Source organism: Zalophus californianus, chromosome 5, assembly GCF_009762305.2.
Source record: "Zalophus californianus isolate mZalCal1 chromosome 5, mZalCal1.pri.v2, whole genome shotgun sequence".
NCBI lineage: Eukaryota > Metazoa > Chordata > Mammalia > Carnivora > Otariidae > Zalophus > Zalophus californianus.
The window spans coordinates 88,356,601-88,378,112 of NC_045599.1; the positions used below are offsets into that span (position 1 = coordinate 88,356,601).

Genomic DNA, 21,512 nt, shown 5'->3' on the forward strand with positions numbered 1-21,512 from the left:
AATAAATTTACTAAGAATTTATGTTTAATTTCTATAAAAATAAAGCTTAATGGAAAAAGGTTAATTTTTCTGCTCTTTTAAGTACCTTTTGATTTATGTGTTTGGCTTTGACTCGTTTTTATATTTTCCCCAATTCTGTTGTTTATTATTAGTGTAATTAAGAAGTTTTTTGTTTTGTGTTATTGATTTCTGATAAATTACGTATTCCTGCTAATCTTGTCTACTTCAGTCATTGACCATATAGTAGTAATTTTTGGAGAAATGTAAAATTGAGAATAATTTTGATGTGAAAAATTATAGGGAGAGACTTACATTCTCAAGAAGTGACTATAACCATTAGACTGCTTATAACCTAAGACATGGAATGTTATTTTGCAGGTGGTTTCATATGCAACATTTCATTTACTGGGATACCGTGTAGCCATTAGAAATTCCTAAGGCAGTTAGCAAACAGTAAACTGAAGGAAAATACTTGTGTCTTGAAAGATGGATACAGTATACTATTGAACATAATACTTAGTCATTTGATGCCTTTTGTTAAAACAGATTTTTAAATGTTGTGTGTGTGTATGCACAAGGAAGTCTGAGAGCATATACACCAAACTGAAAAACACTAGTTATTTCTGGGTAGAATGAAATTAGAGGAGAGGAAGGAAAGACTGTCATCTAAAATGTTCTAGTGAACATTCTAGTAAACTTGTATGTAAAAAGTAAATCTGCCCCATTTTATCGTGATATTTTGCCTCTGTTGCACCATAATTTTTGACATTAAAAGTCGAAGAATTTTTCAATACCATTTAAATTAGCTTATTAAATACCTGAAAAGTATGTTTTTAAAGTAAAAATTGAAAACTACAGCTTGTTTCTCTTTTAAAGAAATGCTTGGAGTTTTTTTTTAAAGCCCCTTTAAGAATTAAATGGTGAAGCCACTCTAGTGTTAAAAGGAGAAAGGTATGTTCTGGCAACTAATGTTGCTACTATTTTGGTGATTGTGTAAGCTAATCAAATAATTCTTGCTCATCTTCAGGTTGCCATTTTAGTGTTCAATTCCGCAACAGTTTTGTACTAATTGTAGTTCTGTTAATGTTCTATCTGTAGGAAAATTGAGAAGATGACATTTTGTGAGGTGGAGAAATTTTTCCCATAACAAATTATGGTGAAAAATATTTTATTTCATATATAGTACGTATACACACATATTTATTTATTTTTATTTTTTTATTTTTAGTAATCTACACCCAAATGTGGGGCTTGAACTCATGACCCCGAGATTTAGTCCTGTGCTCCTCCAACTGAGTAAGCCAGGCACCCCTGCACACACTTTTAAATCTTTAAAACAGATCAAAAACATTCATAGAATGAAAGCATCGAAGTGTTATTTTCATGTATTGAAATTTCCTTTTTTTTTTTTGAGAGCTAGCGAGCGTGTGCTTGCACACGGCGCTGAGGGGCATGGGTAGGGGAGAGGGAGAGAGAATCCTTTTACATATACATATATATGTATATATATGTTTTATTTATTTGACAGAAAGAGCACAAGCGGGGAGAGCAGCAGAGGGAGAGGGAGAAGCAGGCTATCCACTGAGCAGGGAGCCCGATGCGGGGCTCGATCCCAGGACCCTGGGGATCATGACCGGAGCTGAAGGCAGATGCTTAACGACTGAGCCACCCAGGTGCCTGAGAATCTTAAGCAGTCTCCGCACCCAGCCCTATGCAATGCTTGATCTCATGACCCTGAGATTATGACCTGAGTTGAAATCAAGAGCCCGTTGCCTGGGTGGCTCAGATGGTTAAGCGTCTGCCTTCAGCTCCGGTCATGATCCCAGGGTCCTGGGATCGAGCCCCCACATCAGGCTCCCTGCTTAGCGGGGGTCCTGCTTCTCCCTCTCCTGCTCCCCCTGCTTGTGCTCTCTCGCTCTCTGCCAAATAAATAAAATCTTAAAAAAAAATCGGGGCCTCTGGGTGGCTCAGTTGGTTAGGCGACTGCCTTCGGCTCGGGTCGTGGTCCTGGAGTCCTGAGATCCAGCCCCGCATCGGGCTCCCGGCTCAGCGGGGAGCCTGCTTCTCCCTCTGACCCTCTCCCCTCTCATGCTGTTTCTCTCTCTCTCTCGCTCTCTAATAAATAAATAACTAAAATCTTAAAAAAAAAATTCGTTGTTGCTTAACTGAATGAGCCACCCAGGAGCCCTCCTTTTTCTTAAGTCAGCTTTTTTTTTTTTTTTAAAGATTTTATTTATTTATTTGACAGAGAGTGAGCGCGCATGAGCACGTATAAGGGGGAGCAGCAGGCAGAGGGAGAAGCCAGTTCCCTGCTGAGCAGGGAGCCCGATGCAGGGCTCCATCCCAGGACCCTGAGATTCTGATCTGACCGAAAGGCAGACGCTTAACTGACCGAAACACCCAGGTGCCCCAAGAAGTCAGCTTTTAGTTGTTAAAAAGATGTGCTCATGTGTAAGGTTAAAAAAAAAAGTCGAAGAGTTCAGGTGAAGTTATAAAAGAAAAGCAACAGTCTTCTGCCCTACCCCTTTTTATCTCCGTTCTGCTCTCCAGACTTGTACCTGTTTTGTGTTGAATTCTCCTGGTAGATAATGTAGTATTTTAAAATATGCTTGGACTAGTTTCTTGTTTTATCAACTTCAGATGTTAGATTGAGAATTTAGTTAACCTTGGTAGATAGGTGAGGGTTTAGTTTATCAAAAGCCTACTGATGCCTTTGCCCTACTTCCAATATAGTTATATCACTATTTTAAATTGTTCTGTTGGTTACCTTTCTGCTTTATGAACTTATGGACAGTATTTTGAGTCTGTATTTGATAAGGTGGGGCAGTCAGTGCCCCATCTTTTCTTCCTTTTCCTTCTTACACATTCCCTCAGCTTCTGTCCAGGTGAACTTAAAAATTGATAGTATTTCCATTTTGTAACCTTAAGGAGGGCTGTTACACTTTTTACTATAGGTTGACTGCAAAAGCTGAACAAGAATAATAGCATTTTTATACGGTATAACTATGTACGTATTTTTCACAGTAGAGGCAAGTTTACAGTGGCTAGGATTTTGTTTCTTTTCCCTCTAGCCATAGTTAGGATCCCTTCCGTAAAGATCTTGGGAGAGAATGCCAAAATGAATTCTCTTTCTTATATTCTAATTGGTCAAAATGATGCTGCCTTTTATAGTTTTTTCTTTTGGAGAAAGAAGCATATGCTTTCTTCATTATTTGCTCATTCTTTCTGGCTATTCTGTTTTTTTTTTTTAAGATTTTATTTTTAAGTAATCTCTACATCCAACATAGGGCTTGAGCTTAACAACCCCAAGATCAGGAGTTGGACACTCTACCGATTTAGCCAGCCAGGCGCCCCTCTTTCTGGCTGCCCTTGAAGTCTATTTTTTTTCTTTTTGATTGTCTTTTTGTTCCAGTTTTGACTTTTGCTTCATATTTGGATTATGATTCTTTTGTACATTTATCTCTCTTCCCCATCACATTCAAAATAGCTTCCTCCCCTCCACCCCTGTCTGCTCCTTTATTTTGTCCTCAGTCGTACTCTTAGTCACACTATCTATGCTACAGAATTCTTTTTTCCTGGAGAGTGCCTTCTTGGAGACCTCCACTCTTCTAGCACAGTCTGGACTGGTTGTTCCCTAGACTTGCCAAACAACTGGCCTACTAGAATTCTCTTTCATGGCTCTGCCAGGTTGGGTCTGTTAGCTCTTAAATCTCATGTTTACGCTCTCTTGGTTTTCTTGTTTTCCTGGTGCACATTCTAAAGTAATTTCCTTCGAAGGGGTCATTAGAAAGTAAACTTCTGAGTCCCTATATGACTAAAATGCCTGTTTCTCTTCCCACACTTAGGTTCTCAGGTGGTCCAGGGTTCACACTTGAGTACCAAGGTTCTAGGAGATAACCTCAACACTCTTTTCTTCAGGGCCAGTTTTTTCATTGTAATTTTTTCAGTGTCATGCCCCAGATTTTCCCTTGATGTTGGATGATTTTTGTTGCTGTTTCATATTTAAGGTGAGGTTATAAGGGGCTTGTTTATTGATAGGCTCTTTTATGTGAGTAGATAGGGTGTTAGCTCTTACACTGGGAATCCTTGAAAACCAGTTTTGCTTTGGGGTGCCAACACCCAAACCTATCAGCTGAAGTTAGAAAAGAGCCTCAGATGTTGTTACTCCTTCCCCCACTCTCTTATAGGAGAAACTCCTGACTCAAAGGAGTGAAAGAAATATAGACAGTCTTCTATTACATAAGTAGACCTTGCCCTTCCCCCTGTCCCTTTTTAAAAATTGAAGTACAGCTGACACAATGTTACATTAGTTTCAGGTGTACAAAATAAGTGATTTGAGTAACTCTCTTATGCTATGCTCACCACAAGTGTAGCTGCCATCTGTCACCATACAAATGCTATTAAAATACCATTGACTATATATTCCCTATACCATACCTTTCATCTCTGTGACTTACTCATTCCAAACTGGAAGCGTATTATCTCCCACTTCCCTTCACCCATTTTGCCCATCCCCCTAATCCCTTCCCCTCTGGCAACCATTAGTTTGTTCTCTGTATTTATGGGTCTGTTTCTGTTTTGTTTGTTCATTTGTTTAGATTTCCAGACATAAGTGAAATCATGGTATTTTTTGACTTGTCTCACTTAGCTTCACTTGTTTCACTCTCTAGGTCCATCCATGTTTTCACAAATGGCTAGATCATTCTTTATGGCTGAGTGATATTCCATTGTATATATGTATGTATATATGCACATATATGTCTTTATCCATTCATCTGTCGATGGACACTTGGGTTGCTTCTTTATCTTGGCTATTGTAAATAATGCTGCAGTAAACAGGGGTGCGTGTATCTTCTTAAGTTGGTGTTTTTGTTTTCTTTGGGTAAATACCCAGTAGTGGAATTACTGGATCATATGGTATTTCTATTTTTAATTTTTTGAGAAATCTTTATACTGTTTTCCACAATGGCTGCACCAGTTTAAATTCCTACAGCAGTGCATGAGGGTTTCTTTTTCTCCATATCCTTGCCAACACTTGTTATTTCTTGTCATTTTGATTTTGGCCATTCTGACAGGTATGAGATGATACTTCATTATGGTTTTTTTTGTTTTGTTTTGTTTTTTTGTTTTTTTTTAATTTATTTGACAGAGGAATCACAACTAGGTAGAGCGGCAGGCAGAGGGAGAGGGAGAAGCAGGCTCTCCACTGAGCAGGGAGACCTGTTGCAGGGCTGTATCCGAGGACCCCAGAATCATGACCCAAGCTGAAGGCAGACGCTTAACCCACTGAGCCACCCAGGCACCCCTCATTATGGTTTTGATTTGCATTTCCCTGATAATGAGTGATGTTGAGCATCTTTTCATGTGTCTCTTTGCCATCTGTATGTCTCTGGAAAAATGTCTGTTCAGGTCCTCTGCCATTTTTAATCAGATTATTTTTTTGATGTTGAGTTGCATAAGTTCTTTATATAGTTTGGATATTAACTCTTTATCGGATATATTATTTGCGAATATCTTCTTACATTCAGTAGGTTGTTTTGTTGTTTTGTTGATGATTTCCTTTGCAGAAGCGTTTTATTTTGATGTAGTCCCAGTGGCTTATTTTTTGCTACTGTTTTCTTGCCTGAAGAGACATACCCAGTAAAATGTTGCTAAGTTTGGTGTCAGAGAAGTTAGTGCTGGGGTGCTTGGGTGGCTCAGTCAATTGAGCGGCTGCCTTCAGCTTGGGTTGTGATCCTGGAGTCCTGGGATCGAGCCCTGAGTCGGGTTTCCTGCTCATCAGGAAGCCTGTTTCTCCCTCTCCCTGCTGTTCCCCCACTTGTGCGCGCACGCTTTCTCTCTCTCTCAAATGAATAAATAAAATCTTTAAAAAAACCTGCCTATGTTTTCTTCCAGTTTTATGGTTTCATGTTTTACATTTAGACCTTTATATTGAGTTTATTTTTCTGTGTGGTGTTACAAAGTGGTCCAGTTTTATTCTTTTGCATATAGATGTCCAGTTTTCCCAGCACCATTTATTGTAGATTGACATATAAATGTAGGTTTATTTCTGGATTCTCTGTTCCATTGATCTGTGTGTCTATTTTTGTGCTATTACTATACTGTTTTAATGATTATAGCTTGGTGGTATATCTTTTTCTTTTTTAAAGATTTTATTCATTTGTCAGAGAGAGAGTGCATGCACAAGCAGGGGGAGTGTCAGGCGGAGGGAGAAGCAGGCTCCCTGCTGAGCAGGGAGCCCATTGTAGGACTCAATCCCAAGATGCCATCCCAGGACACTGGAATTCTTTGGTACTGTCTTTGTCTGGTTTTGGTATCAGGATAATGCTGGCCTTGTAGAATGTATTTGGACGTTTTCCTTCTTGTTGTGTTTTTTGGAATAGTTTGAAGAGAATAGGTATTAACTCTTTAAATGTTTGGTGGAATTCACTTGTGAATCAGTCTGATCCTGGACTTTTATTTGTTGGGAGTTTTTTGATTACTGATTCAATGTTGTTACTAGGAATCAGTCTGCTCAGATTTTCTATTTCTTCCTGATTCAGTTTTGGAAGATTGTATATTTCTAGGAATTTATCCATTTTCTTCTAGATTGTCCAATTTGTTGGCATATAGTTCTTTATAGTAGCCTCTTACAATCATTTGTATATCTGTGGTGTTGGTTCTTCTCATTCTTTTCTGATTTTATTTATTTGGGTCTTTTCTCCTTTTGAGTCTGTCTAAAGGTTTATCAGTTTTGTCTTTACAAAGAACCAGCTCTTGGTTTCATTGATCTTTTCTATTTTTTTTTTTTAGTTTCTTATTTATTTCTGCTCCGATCTTTATTATTTCCTTTTTTCTGCTAACTTTGGGTTTGTTCTTTTTGTAGTTCCTTTAGGTGTAATGTTAGATTGTTTGAGATGCTTCTTGTTTCATGAGGCAGGCTCTATTGCTATAAATTTCCCTCTTACAACTGCATTTGCTATGTCCCAAAGATTTTGGACTGTTGTGTTTTCATTGTCATTGGTCTCCCTGTATTTTTTTAATTTCCTCTTTAATTTCTTCTTTGACCCATTGGTTGTTTAGTAGCATGGTGTTTAGTCTCCATGTGTTAGTGTTTTTTCTAGTTTTTGTTTCTTTTTTTCCTTTTATTTTAAAATTATTTTTAAAGATTTTATTTGGGAGAGAGCTTGAGAGTGAGTGCATGCAGGAGTTAGGGGGAGGGGCATGGGGGAGGGAGAGCTGACACAGTGCTCCATCCCGGGACCCTGAGATCATGACCTGAGCTGACATCAGACACTTAACCAACTGAGCCACGCAGGTGCCCCTGTAGTTATTTTCTTATAGTTGAGTTATAGTTTTATACTGTTGTGGTCAGAAAAGATGCACGATATGATTTCAGTCTTAAATTTACTGAGACTTGTTTTGTAGCCTAATGTGTGATCCATCCTGGGAGTGTTTCATGTGTACTTGAAAAGAATGTATATTCTGTTGTTATAGGATGGAATGTTCTGTATATATCTGTTAAGTCCATTCAGTCTAATGTGTCATTCAAAGACACCATTTCCTTACTGTTTTTTTTTTTTTTTTTTTTTTTTTTTTTGCCTGGGTGATCTATCAATTGATGTTAAGCGGGGTGTTCAGGTTCCCTGCTATTGCTGTATTATTGTATTACTGTCAATTTCTCCCTCTATGTCATTAATATTTGCTTTATTTAGGTGTTCCAGTGTTGGGTACATAGATGTTTACAATTGTTACATCCCCTTTTTGTATTGATCCTTTTATCAATGCCCCCTCTTTGTCTCTTGCTACAGTATTTGTTTTGAGGTCCGTTTTATCTAATATAAGTATTTGTCTAATACAAGTATTCCTGCTCTGTTGTTTTTTTTTTTAACCCCTTCTTCCATCTGCATAGAATTTCTTTTTCCATCCCATCACTTTCGGTCTCTATGTGTCTTTAGGTCTGAAGTGAGCCTTTTGTGAGCAGCCTGTTGCTGGGATTTGTTTTTTGTCTGTTCTCTCACTCTTTGTCCTTTGGAGCATTTAGACCATTTACATTTAAAGTAATTGTCGATGGAATACTACTCAGCCATCAAAAAATGAAATCTTGCCATTTGCAAAGACATGGATGGAACTAGAGGGTATTATGCTAAGTGAAATAAGTCAATCAGAGAAAGACAATTACCATATGGTATCATTCGTATGTGGAATTTAAGAAACAAAACAGGATCATAGGGGAAGGGAGGGAAAAATAAAACAAGATGAAATCAGAGAGGGAGATAAACCATAAGAGATTCTCAATCATAGGAAACAAACTGAGGGTTGCGGGAGGGGAGGGGGCTGGGTTATGAGGTAACTGGGTGATGGACATGAAGGAGGGCTTGTGATGTAATGAACACTGGGTGTTATATAAGACTGGTGAATCACTGAACTCTGCCTCTGAAATTAATAATACACTATATGTCAATTGAATTTAAATAAAAAATCTGAAAAAATTATTGATAGGTGTGTATTTATTGCCATTTTGTTAATTGCTTTCCAGTTGTTATGTAGTTCTTCTCTGTTCCTTTCTTCTCTTGCTCTTTCCTTGTATTGAGGACTTTATTTGGTGTTATACTTGGTTTTGTTTGTTCTTATTTTTTGTGTATCTATTGCAGGTTTTTGGTTTGTAGTTACCATGGGATTCATATGTAATATCCTAAATAAATAGCAAACTTATTTGCAACTTAAGTTGCTCACTTAAGTTTGAACACATTCTAAAAGAATTTCATTTTTACCACCCCTCCATGTTTTATGTATACATTGTCATATTTTGTCTTTTTGTTTTGTGAGTCCCCCTAACTAATATTTTAGATATAATTGATTTGATTACTTTTGTCTTTCAACTTTCATACTAGCTTTATAAGTGATTGCTCTACTACCTTATGTACGTTTGCTTTTACTCATGAAATTTTTTCCTTTCATAATTTTCTTCTAGTTATGGGTTTTTCTTTTTCACTTAAAGAAGTCTCTAGCAGGGCTCCTGGGTGGCTCAGTTGGTTAAGCGACTGCCTTCGGCTCAGGTCATGATCCTGGAGTCCCGGGATCGAGTCCCTCATCGGGCTCCCTGCTCAGCAGTGAGTCTGCTTCTCCCTCGGACCCTCCCCCCTCTCATGCTCTCTCTCTCTCTCTCTCTATCTCATTCTCTCTCTCAAATAAATAAATAAATAAAAATCTTTAAAAAAAAAAAGAAGTCTCTAGCATTCTTTAAGGCTGGTTTTGGTGATGAACTCCTTTCATTTTTGTGTAACTGTCTATCTCTTCTTCAATTCTGAATGATAATTTGCCAGAGAGATCATTCTTGGTTGTGGATTTTTTTCTTTTTAGCATTTGAATATGTCATGCCATATGCAGGCCTTGTTTCTGGCCTGCAGAGTTTTTGCTGAAAAATTAGCTGATAGCCTTGTGGGGTTTCCCTTGTACATAAGTGTTTTGCTCTGTCTGCTTTTAAAATTCTTTTATTTTTAATCTTTGGCATTTTAATCATGGTGTGGGAGTCCTATAATGCAAATTTTGTTCACTTGATCCGAGAGCTCCCATAACCTATTCTCTCTCTCTTTTTTTTTTTAAACTGTTGAGCTTGGGTGCTTTCCATTGTGTTTTCCAGCATGCTGCTTCTGCATTTTCTAATCTGTTGATTCCCCCTAGTGTACTTTTCATTTCAGTTATTATATTCTTCAACTGTTTTTTTTTCCCCGCATATTTTCTCTCTCTTTGTTGAAATTTTTACTGAGTTCCTCCACTCTTCTCTCCAGTCTGGTGAGCATGACTATTACTTTGAAGTCTTTGTCAGGTAGATTGGTTATCTCTGTTTCATTGAGCTCTTTCTCTGAGGTTTTGTCTGTTTGTTTGGAGCATATTCCTGTCTCCTCATTTTGCTTGACTTTCTGTGTGTGTTTCTGTGAATTGTGTAGAACAGCTACTTCTAAACCTGGGGGGAATGGTCTTGTGTATGGTTGTCCTCTTTATAGACTGTATGTGCCCAGTGACTTTTACTGGCTGGAGCTTTGGCTGGCGTGGGCTAGGGGTCCTGGGGCACTCTGTGCTGGGACTGCCCTGGTGGGATGTCTGTAGCTGAATTGGGCATGGGCCAGGGTGGTCCCAGAGCTCTCTGCATAGAGTGTTCCCTGGCAGGACAGCTGAAACTGAAGTGACTGGAAGCAGAGGGAGTCCTGGTGTTCTTCATGCATAGGCACTCTGGCAGGATCACTGAAGCTGAAGTAGGCAGTGAGTGGGGTGGTCTGAGATTCTCTGCACAGAGGTATGTTGGCAGGATTCCTGAAATTGAAATAGGTGCAAGGTGGGCTGGCCTGGGATGGCCCATGCAGAGGCGCCCTGGCTGGATGGCTGGAGCTGAGGCTGGGCACAAGTGTGTATGTGTGTGGGGGGGGTGTCTCAGGGCGTTCTGTGCAGCGGGTTCCCTGGCAGGGTGGTTGGAGCTGAGGTGGGTGTAGGCTGGGGATTCCTGGGGTGCTATGTGCAGGGGGTGCCCTGGCATGATTCTTTTTTTTTTTTTTATTTAATTTATTTATTTGAGATAGAGTGAGCGAAAGAGAGAACACAAGCAGGGGGAGCAGCACGCAGAGGGAGAAGCAGGCTCCCCACTGAGCAGGGTGCCCGATGTGGGACTCCAGGATCATGACCTGAGCCGAAGGCAGCTGCTCAACTGACTGAGCCACTCAAGCACCCTGTTTCTCCTTTCTTTAAAGTCCTATTTCTTATTCCCATTTCCAGCTTACCTTTCTTCACTTCAGGCTTTTCTGGATTGGATGGGAATGAGATTGAATTTCTTTGTCCTATGTACTTTCTTACCACATTTTAGGTTGTGGTTAGTGTCTAGAAACTTAACTAGAAATGAAAATTTTTGGTTAAAGATATAGTAGGTTGTATGCAAACATCGATTCCACTAAAAGAGTAAAGTTTAAAAACAAACTTGAATATATAAAGCCACAAGGAAAGGAAGAATGGGTGAAAAGATGAGCAACAAAATTTGGTAACCAAAAGGGAATGTTGTATATGACTTAGCGGACCTAATAGACCTGAATGAGAGACTAGTGTAATAGTGTCAGTCTACTCTAGAATAAGAGCATATTGAAAAATGGCAGAACTGAATTTATATATCCTGTAAACATACTGAAAACCCTCAGCCGTCTTCCCTTGCTCAGCTCCTAGAACGTGGCAGAGCTTGGCCTTTACCCTCCAGGTCCAAGATGGGAAGAATCTTTCAGTGATCAGACTAACTCATGAGGATAGACCTAAAGATACTGACATTGGTGGTTCGTTCCTCAGTTAAATGGCTCAGCCTGATCACTCACTTTAAATGGTTCCTGATAGGGACGGCTGGGTGTCTCAGTCGATTAAGCATCTCCCTTTGGCTCAGGTCATGATCCCAAGGTCCTGGGATCCAGCCCCGCATCAGGCTCCCTGCTCAGCGGGAAGTCCGCTTCTACCTCTCCCTCTGCCTGCTGCTCCCCCGGCTGTGCTCTCTTTCTCTCTGGCAAATAAATAAATAAAATCTTAAAAAAAATTAATAAATGGCGCCTGATAGTTTGACAACCTTCCTAAATAGCTTTGTGGTCTGTCACTTAAATGTGAACATCTGAATAGGCCTCTTAATATGAAAGGTAGAGCTTAAAACTAAAAGAAAAAAGAGCAACTGGGAAGAATCAAACTATGCAGGTAGAGAAAAAAAAACCCATATTGATCTCCTTAGAGAGGTAGAGTTTTACAGTCATTGAATAACAGGAGAATCTGTAAAAGCATAATTTAAACAATTAAAACTAGCATTTGGAAATTAAAAATGTGAGAGCAAAACCAAAAATCTTAATAGATGGTTTGCAAAATAAAGTTGAGAATGTTTCTCAGAAGGTGGGGGTGAGGGGAGGAATCAGAGGTAGGAAATAGCAGAGGAGAGTAAAGAATCCTGAGGATCCGTCCATGAGGTCCTTTAGCACTGAGGGGTGTGAGTTTCCAAATACGCAAGGTCCATTGAATGGCCAGTGCAGTAGATAAAAAATAGACAACTGGGAAATTTCAGAACACTGGGGACAAGGAAAAACCTGAAATCTTCCAGACTGAAAAAAATACGTCAAAGGAATCTGAATGGCTTTGGTCAGTATCAAAATTGGAGGTTGGCAGGAGATAGCACTGTCTTCAAAGTTATGAAGGAAAATGATTTTCAACCTGGAATTTTTTTATCTAGCCTAATTGTTAAATATGAGGATGAAGATAATTTGAGATACAGAATGTATCTGTATTTATCTCCCTTGCATTTTTCCTCCAGAAGGTTTGGGAGGATATACTTCAAAGGAAAGAAGAAAGAAAATTGAGGAGAAAGACAGGACAAGAAACATGAAATCTAATAGGATAGAGGCCTAGGGAACCATGGGATGCCGGTGAAAGGATAGCATAGGATGATAGGTGTGTATCAGGTATAGATGACAACTACCTCAGATTGGAACAGATCAGAAGGCTCAAGGATATTCGTCAAGATGAAACTGTGTTTGAATTAACATCTGAGAAAAAAATTTAGGAAACTAATGGAAGATTGAATTAGTGACAGGTATGATAGAGAACACAAAGTAAATGCAATGATAAGACATTAATTATGGGAAGAACGAAGGATTGTGCAGGAAAGGAAGAGTAATCCTAGCTTACCACGTGGCTTAGTTGTGAATTGCATTTACAGAGTCATAGTAATGTAAAGACTGAATGCTGATCTAACACTGTGGTTATCAGTGGGAGTGATTTTTGCTCCCCTCAGGGAACATTTGGTAATGTCTGGAGATCTTTTTGTTGTTACACCTTGGTGGGGAGTGCTGTTGACATCTAATAGGTAGAGGCTAGGGTTGCTGCTGGACATCATCCAGTACACAGGAAAGCTCCTCTCAACGTAGGTACCTGCTTCAAAATGTCAGTAGTGCTGAAGCGGACAACCTAACCAAAACTGATAGAATTTTGTTGGGTGGGTGGAGAGATGAGAAGGCTGTGTAGAACGGGAGTGGGAATAGAGTGAATTCCATAATGGAAATAATGCCCCAAACTGAGAAAATAAATACCAGAGTTTATTTTAGAGATGTGTTAAGTAAAATAAAATCAGACAAAAGAAGGTTAGTTTTTTTGCATTGCTGTTCTGTTTTACCACCCACTGGCCATTCTGAGAATCGGGCAGTGGTCTGTCTCAGAGTTCAGTTCACAATGTTCGTGGTATGTTGTTCGTAGTCTAATCCAAACTTGCGTAGCTTGGGGTTGAGCCTTAGTTCATAAATAATTTCCCAGGACCATTTTCCTGAGCTGTTTCTCTTTTGCTATCTCCCTGCTACTAATTGGCTCTTTGGGTCTGTCCTTTTGGGTTCTGTAGCCAGAGAGCCACTCTGGCACACACTTCACATGTTCACTGAGACCGAGCCACTGGAGGTTAGAAGAATAAAAGCAGTGGAGATTGGCCCTACTCTCTTGGAACCACACAGTTCTTAAGATTCAAGAGGAAGTTTCCTGTCCCTTAGAGTTTTAGCCTCTGCGGGTCTCTTTTAAAGCCACTGTTGCAGCCACCTCTAACCATGATGGCGTTGCTTGGGGGCTGGGGCATGGGAGAAAGGAGAAAAGAAAGGAAGAATTTTCCCCACTATCTCCAGGTCTTAGGAGATCTGCTTAGACTCCTCTCTCGACCCTTGAGGCAAAACTAGAAGGCTTCTGGGGCTCTCTCTGTCCCTGCTGGTGCTCACCTCCAAACCCCAGTCCAGCCAGGCGACACTGGAGGGTGGAAAAATGGTAAATTCACTTTGAATACTGTCTTCCTCAGTCTTCCTACTACTGTTTACTTTTCACAGTCGTCAAATAGCTGCTCTATGCATTTTGTTAAGGTTTTAATAGCTGCATTTTATGGGAGGGACAGAGTGGAGTGTTTGTTTCATCTAACCAGACTAGGAACCTTTCCATGTAAGCATTTAAAAGATAAATGACTATCAGTATGTCACTTTCAATGTATATGTCAAACAGTTTGCTAGACTATGGGAATACAAATATACAAAGATAGAGTACATTATCTCAATGAACTAATTTGGAGGAGTTTGTGGACAATAATAGTAAAAGCCACATAATTGTAAAAGAGTGGGAGTCAGAGTATGTAAATCTGTTCAGAGGAGGCTGGTGTATCTACATAGGAGAGTAGTGTTAGTCATGAAGGACAAATTAGGAATTTGCTAGATGGACAAGGGAAAGGAAGTATATATAGTATATGGACGATAGTTTAGGACATTTCCAAGAATTTGGTATCACTGGGTATAAAGAACTCATTGAGTAATCTTAGAGGTTGTGCATGTTACACATTTTATTCTTAGTATATGTGCTGTTTAAGCTCCCTTTCCCCATAGTTTTTCTATACTGAAATGTATGTTATTGTACCTATTTGTCTTACCATTTATATATTCATTCCCCTATTGGAATGTCACATTTTTATAATTTAAAAGCATGTTTTTAGGTTGATTTGAAACATGGAAACCACCAAGAACATTTGCTAGTGAATAGTGTGAGTGATCAAGCTGGGTGATAGTAATTTTTAATTTTTTTAAAATAAAAAACCAATGGATTTCTTTTACGTAGTTCAGTCTGTCTCTTGAAGTCATTACCAAAAAAGGCTATGCAGTGGAAGAAGCAATTGGTAGTTGCTTAATGAGTGCTGAAAATCCCGTTCACTTAGGTTTTTAAATTCTGACTTGTTGCACAAAGAGGGGTTCATTATCTCAATCACATACAAATAATAGTGTACATTTATACTATATATATAAACTATTTCTCCAACTCCTTTCAGATGTACTTGGAAAAGACAATTTAGGATTTTAAAAAGTGAATATACTTTATTTTGAACTCAGGTTCTGCAGATGAGGTTATTTGAGAAGTCTAGTCTATTAATGAATAGTTGATTTCTTTAATGTCTCTTTGTAATACTCTAAATGTGGAGATTAAGCAGCTAACATCTTTCCTGTTTGAATGAATGTATTTGTATTCTTAGAAGGCCTCTTAAAAAAAGTTCGATTATAGGGGAGATACCTGTGGTAAACTGTTTTCCCAGCCTCCTCTTCCCTGTGCAGCATTGGTGCTGTAGTGGTGAGCATAGCTGCCTTCCAGACTCCTCTTCCTCTAGTGATTTTCCCCAAATTTTCCTTCCTTGATCAGCTCTGCTCTTGGTTCCTTTTTTATGTTGGTGGGTCAGGGGTGAAGCAGTTAAGTAGGTTAAAATCATTACCATTTGTAAATGTAATTTTAACATGTTTTTTGTTTTTGACAGCCGATTTATTTTGCATATTCCCAGCGAGGAAAGAGACAATGCTATCCGAGTGTGTTTTCAGATTGAACTTGCCCATTGGTTTTACTTGGATTTCTACATGCAGAACACACCAGGATTACCTCAGTGTGGGATAAGAGACTTTGCTAAAGCTGATATCCTTTTTATAATTATAATGACTGTCTTTCATTATTGCTAATAAAATATTTTAGCACAGATTTCCTTTTGATCATCTTTGAGATTTAAAACTTACTAGGTAAACATACTTGATTTTTAAAGATTGTCATATATAAGTAGTAGGCAGAACTTAATACTATTTTTATTTTTATGTAGAGGACCCCTTGAATGTGCACTGATGATCAGAATTAAATTTTATTTTCTCTTTCAGAAATAACTAGCCTATTTCTAGAACTGATCTGTTATTTTTACTTTCTTCTTGCCGTTCCATTTAATCAGATGATCTTTAATCAGATCACTACCTTTCTGGGATAGAAATTCTTAAATTATTGAATACTTCATATGTTAAAAGCAGTGTTTTTAGTTTTGTGGCAAATACAAAGAAGTCTTTGCTTGAAGTTTTTTTTACTCTTTACAAATAAGACAGAAGCTTGTCAGTTATAAAGGATACACTTGGAAATTTAAGATTATTATTATAATTATTTTTAAAGATTTATTAGTGTGCATGAGTGAGGGGAGGGGAAGAAGGAGAGGGGGGAAAATCTTAAGCAGACTCCCTGCTGAGTGCAGAGCCTGACACGGGGCTCGACTCTGGCTGGATCCCATGACCTGAGCTAAAAATCAAGAGTTGGACACTCAACGACTGAGCCACCCAGGTGCCCCCAAAATTTTAAGATTATAAAAGAAACTATGTCACAAGGCAAAAAAATCAATGAATTGCTAATAATTCTAGTATTAAATGTTTTTAGAATTTAGAAGTTTTTTTTTTAGGAAAAGCTATATTTGTAAGGGAATACAGGATTTTATAAAGAGACAGGAGTGGGGAGTATGTTCCACATAAAGAAAAGGATTGAGCAAAATTAGAGAGTTGGAAAAGATAAGGGATATCTTGGGAAATAAATTAGTTTGTATTGAACAGACAGTTCTTATGGGGATACAGTAGGAAGTAGAGACGGCAGGTATATAGAGGGGATTTGTGGGTTCTTAAATCTTGAGCCAAAGTGATTTTTATCCTGTAGGTCATTGTTTTTAACTATGAATCATGTATTCAAAAGCAATTATACCCACAAATTTACTGTACTCTGCTAGAATTGGAATAAGAATGAATACCCTTGTACTCAGCTCTCTATAATTTTCCTTGAGCTCCATGAAATAAGGACCCCCCCTCCCCCGCCCAGGTCATTGTAAAAAATGGACCGAAACACTGTTCTAGATAACTGTTAGCCATAAAACATTTTTGAGCAAGGCTAAGGAATATTATGCAAATCATTTGAAAATAATATTCAAGAAGACTTACTTGAATAGGTTAAACCATAGGATGGGCTGTCAAATTACTTGAGGTTGTAGCAATAAGGTCCTAAACCATAGTAGAGGGACTACAAAGAAAAGACTGAAGAGAAATATCAGTGGCAGAAATGATCAAGCTGTTTGATTAAATATGAAGAAGTAAATGAGGAATCAGGGGGAATAGAAGTTCTGTTGAACATTTTCTTTGTTAAAGTCTTGGTCATAGATTTCTGTGGAGAAATCATGGATGACTTGGCTTTTAAGAAGCTCTAATTTAGGTATAGAAACATGATCAAAACAGGCAGATCCTCTTTGATCTATTTTGCACAGACCTAGCCTTCTACCATAGCAACTTTACATAGTTTGGGGTTCTGGATAAAATTTTGTGTGTGTATGCATATGAATTTTAAACTTCCCTTGCTATTAAAAAAATAAACTTTTGTTTTAGTTATGTTTAATTTCAGTTGTACGGAGAAAAAACTTTTATTGCTGATGTGATTTCATTAAATAAGTGAGTGCTTACTTGATGCCAAGGCATTATGTAGTGAACAGTGTGGATTTGGTCCCTATCTTCAAGAAGATGAAAAGAAATTGTTAGTGCAGTATAGTAAGTTATGATAGGGTACTGAAGGGCATAGAGTAAAAGTTAATAGCATGAGTTCTGGAGCCACATTCCTTGGATTAGCATCCCATCTTTGCCATTTCCTTGCCATGGAAGCTTGGGCAAATTGTGGATCTTTTCTGTTAAGAATTTTCTTTTTTTGTAAGTTGTGTGTAGTCTTGTGATTTGTTTTCAGTACTCCGGAAGGTGGGTATAGAACCGGGCATACTGGGTTGAAGTTTTGCTAGGGAGCTATGTTCAGAGAACAATGGGGCAAAGGGATTTTGGATATTGCTAAGAGGTTGATTAAAGTGGTGGGCCATATTGTTTAGGGAAGAAAAAAAATTAGCAGGGTGTTAATGCAGAGAAAGGAATACAAAGATTGATGTAGAGTCGTGGTACAGGGTGAGTAATTAGAAGAATGCAGTAGAAGATTATGGTCATGATGTTTTGTTTCCGACCAAACGGCTGGAATAGTTACAGTGATAGCGAGGTCTAGAATGTTGCTGTGGGAATTGGTCTGAGAAGTGGGAATGGACAGGACAAGGAACTGAGACTAGAGCTTGAGATGAGGTGTCCATGAGGAAGTTCGTATCATCCAAGATAATGGTAGGACTTTGGAGGGAGATTACTGTCTAAATGATTGTTTATGCCTAGAGCAGATTTTTCATGTTTATACAAAAATGTCAGTATAAAAAGAGAAGGTAAAAAAAAAATACTGGATTTTTTTTTTAAAGAATGTATATAGTACAAGTGGACATGTGCTTCAAATTCTTTATCTAATCAGTGTAACCTATCTTTTAGAACTACGGTTGACCCTCAAACAATATGGGGGTTAGGGGTCCTGACCTTCTTTGTAGTAAAAAGTGTGTATAACTTTTGACTCCCCAAAACTTAACTGCTAATAGTCTACTGTTGACTAGGAGTCTTACCAATAAAATAGTTGATTAACTCCTATTTTGCACGTGACGTGTATTACATACTGTATTCTCACAATAAAGTAAGCTAGAGAAAAGAAAATGTTATTAAAACCATAAGAAATATATTTACAGTTTTGTACTGTACTTACTGAAAAAAAATCTGCATATAAGTGAACCCATGCAATTCAAACCCGTATTGTTCAAGTGTCAACTGTACTGTGTAAAAGCCTAGTAACTCAGATTCAAGACTCAAAATAATTTGGGGTTTAAGAAAATACAATAGTCAAGAATTTTAGTAAAAATTAGAAATGATAACATTAGTGCATCTTAAAGGATTTTTTGAATTAAATACCTATCTCATTAAATAAAAATGATATTTAAAAAGTTTCCATTCCCATGTTTGAGTTGAATTACCTTTTTTTTTTAAAGATTTTGTTTATCAGAGAGAGAGAGAGAGAGAGCACGAACAGGGGGAGGGGCAGAGCGAGAGGAAGAGGGAGAAGCCGGCTCCCCACTGAGCATAGAGCCAAAGGAGGGGGCTCTAGCTCAGGACCCCAGGATCATGACCTGAGCTGAAGGCAGACACTCAGAGTGAGCCACCCAGGCACCCCTGAATTGAATTACTTTTATGTACTATTAAGTATAGAGGATAATTGAAAAGTTGTCATTGGGGAAATTGATACCATGTTGGACTGGCTTCTGTTACTTGCTAATTGTGTGGACTTGAGCAGGTTTATTTTTTGTTTTTTTTTTTTAAGATTTTATTTATTTATTTGTCAGAGAGAGAGAGGCAGGCATTGGGAGATGCAGGTTCACCACTGAGCAAGGGGCCTGCTGCGGGACTCCATCCCAGGACCCTGGGATTATCACCCAAGCCGAAGGCAGATGCTTAACTGACCAAGCCACACAGGCGTCCCCTTGAGCAAGTATTTAACAGGTTCTTTTCAGTGTTAATTCCAAGTATATCTTGAACTGTAGTTGGATGGTTCAGTCAACTCATTTTGTGGTGGTTTTCGGGTAGAAATAATGGGAAAATGAAGAATGTAAATGATTTCCAAAATTAAGTCAGTTCATTTATAATTTCTCTTGTTAAATCTTTCTCCACTGCTTGTGGAGATAGTGATGTACCTTGAGATTATTAGGAACACTGTAGGTAAAAGAGAGGAAGAACTGGATAAGTATCCTACTCTCTGAACTGTTAGGAGTTATCTCTGCTCCTGCTGTATTTTTATGTTTTCCTCTGGTAAAGTTTTTTTTTTTTTTTTAAGATTTGTTTATTTATTTATTTGACAAAAGAGACAGAGACAGCGAGAGGGAACACAAGCAGGGGGAGTGGGAGAAGGAGAAGCAGGCTTCCTACCAAGCAGGGAGTCCGATGCGGGGCTCGATCCAAGGCAGATGTTTAACGACTGAGCCACCCAGGCACCCCTGGTAAAGCTTTTAATGGAAGAAATAAACATTTATTTAAAATTTATATGTAGATTCACAAAATCCTGTGATGACTGTAAAACACATAAGGGGTTTTAGTACAAATTTTTTGTTTTAAAGATTTTATTTATTTGACAGAGACACAGCAAGAGAGGGAACACAAGCAGGGGCAGTGAGAGAGGGAGAAGCAGGCTCCCCGCTGAGCAGGGAGCCCGATGATGCGGGGCTTGATCCCAGGACCCTGGGATCATGACCCGAGCCAAAGGCAGATGCCCAACAGCTGAGCCACCCAGGCGCCCCTTTAGTAAACACTTAAAGCCAGACTATTATTGGGAAGTACCTTTCCACAATGTTAGCAAGCCTGTATAGAATTGTAGGGCTTCGTGGAATGGTTGATGTTGTATCCAAACTTTATTCCTTTTTTCTCCCTTCCCCAATTGAAAGCATTATATTGAGATTATATTAAGGTTAACCTAGTGCCTGTCTTAATTACAATGTTGTCGTAGATGGTTGACTTCTTTGGGCTCTTTGAAGGCCTCTGTAGTTTTTACTACAAATATAAAACCAAAATAAAATTTTAAATACAAAGCTTATAGAACTTAGAATATGTTTTTTTTTAAACCAACTAGCTGCCAGTCACAACGTGAATATAATGCTGCTTTGAGGATATTTTGATGTTTTGCACCACCTTTCTTTTCTACATCTGTTAAGAAATCTTTTTTATATTGTGCTGGGATATCATTTGACCCTAATGCATCATTTGTGTATTAGCTTTCTTCTGTTTTTGGTAGCCCACAGCAGCTAAAGTAGTACTAGTATCAGTATGGTCTCTGAAATCAAGTTGTAGTACTTGATACATGTGATCATCCAAATGATTGAAAATATGCTCATATTACATGTTTTTAGGTTAACATCAAAATAAAAACACAGAATATATGTTTTCATAGAGGACTTGAGGACCCTTAAGAATATGTCCTTGGTTTGAGAAATACTCATAAATTATAATTTTTCCCATATTTTTCCATAATTAATAGTGTTGTAGTGATGAGGCATTTGATAACATGGAGAACTGGAAGCCTGAGCATATACTTTATAGGTTTAGGTTTTATTTACTTAAAAAGTAAGTTTTTACACTGCCCAGTATGGGAGGGGTCATGCCCAGTTTCTTTTGAAAGAAGCTATTCTTTCCTTAATGCCCAGATTTATCTTTCTCTAATTTTTTTTTTTAAGATTTTATTTATTTTCGGGAGAGAGTTAACAATGACTTGTTCAGGAGAAAACAAATGTGGAAAAAAATAAGGAAGAACTTAGGTGAAGATTTGAGTAATTTAATACAAAATTCATAGTTCATTTAAATAGGTTTCTATCTGTATATAATAAGTACTCAAGCTGTATTTAGAGAGAAAAGAGCTTCCTTAACACTATGTATACTCTTCAGTCATTGTCCATTTTTGCTGCCTCAAGGTGAAGATGTGGAAAAAATTTTGGATGAATGGAAGGAATATAAAATGGGAGTACCAACCTATGGTGCAATTATTCTTGATGAGACACTTGAAAATGTGAGTGTAATAAAAGATTTTTAGTGCAATGATCAGCTGTTTTCATCTTATTAGTAAAATCTTTGTGTTATTTTGTTCTGAACTGAGGTTTTAAAATAGACTTTTCTATTGCTAAAGGGCCAAATTTTGCATATTTTGTCTGCATTCTGGGTCTTACTATTTTATACTTGTATGACTTACTGCAAAAAAAAGTCATTTAATTGTTGAAGAAGTACTTTAAAATGGTCAGAATGCCTTTCTCC

The 21,512-nt window shown here is 38.1% G+C and overlaps 1 protein-coding gene across 1 annotated transcript in view; it reads left to right on the forward strand.

The window, feature by feature from the left end:
- The window catches only part of DCP2 (decapping mRNA 2), a 55,920-nt gene that overhangs the window by 2,306 nt on the left and 32,102 nt on the right, over positions 1–21,512 (forward strand). The window contains exons 2-3 of the mRNA XM_027605412.2: positions 15,302–15,453; positions 21,143–21,270. Of these exons, the coding sequence (XP_027461213.1) occupies positions 15,302–15,453; positions 21,143–21,270 (280 nt within the window). The remainder of the gene's footprint in view (positions 1–15,301; positions 15,454–21,142; positions 21,271–21,512) is intronic.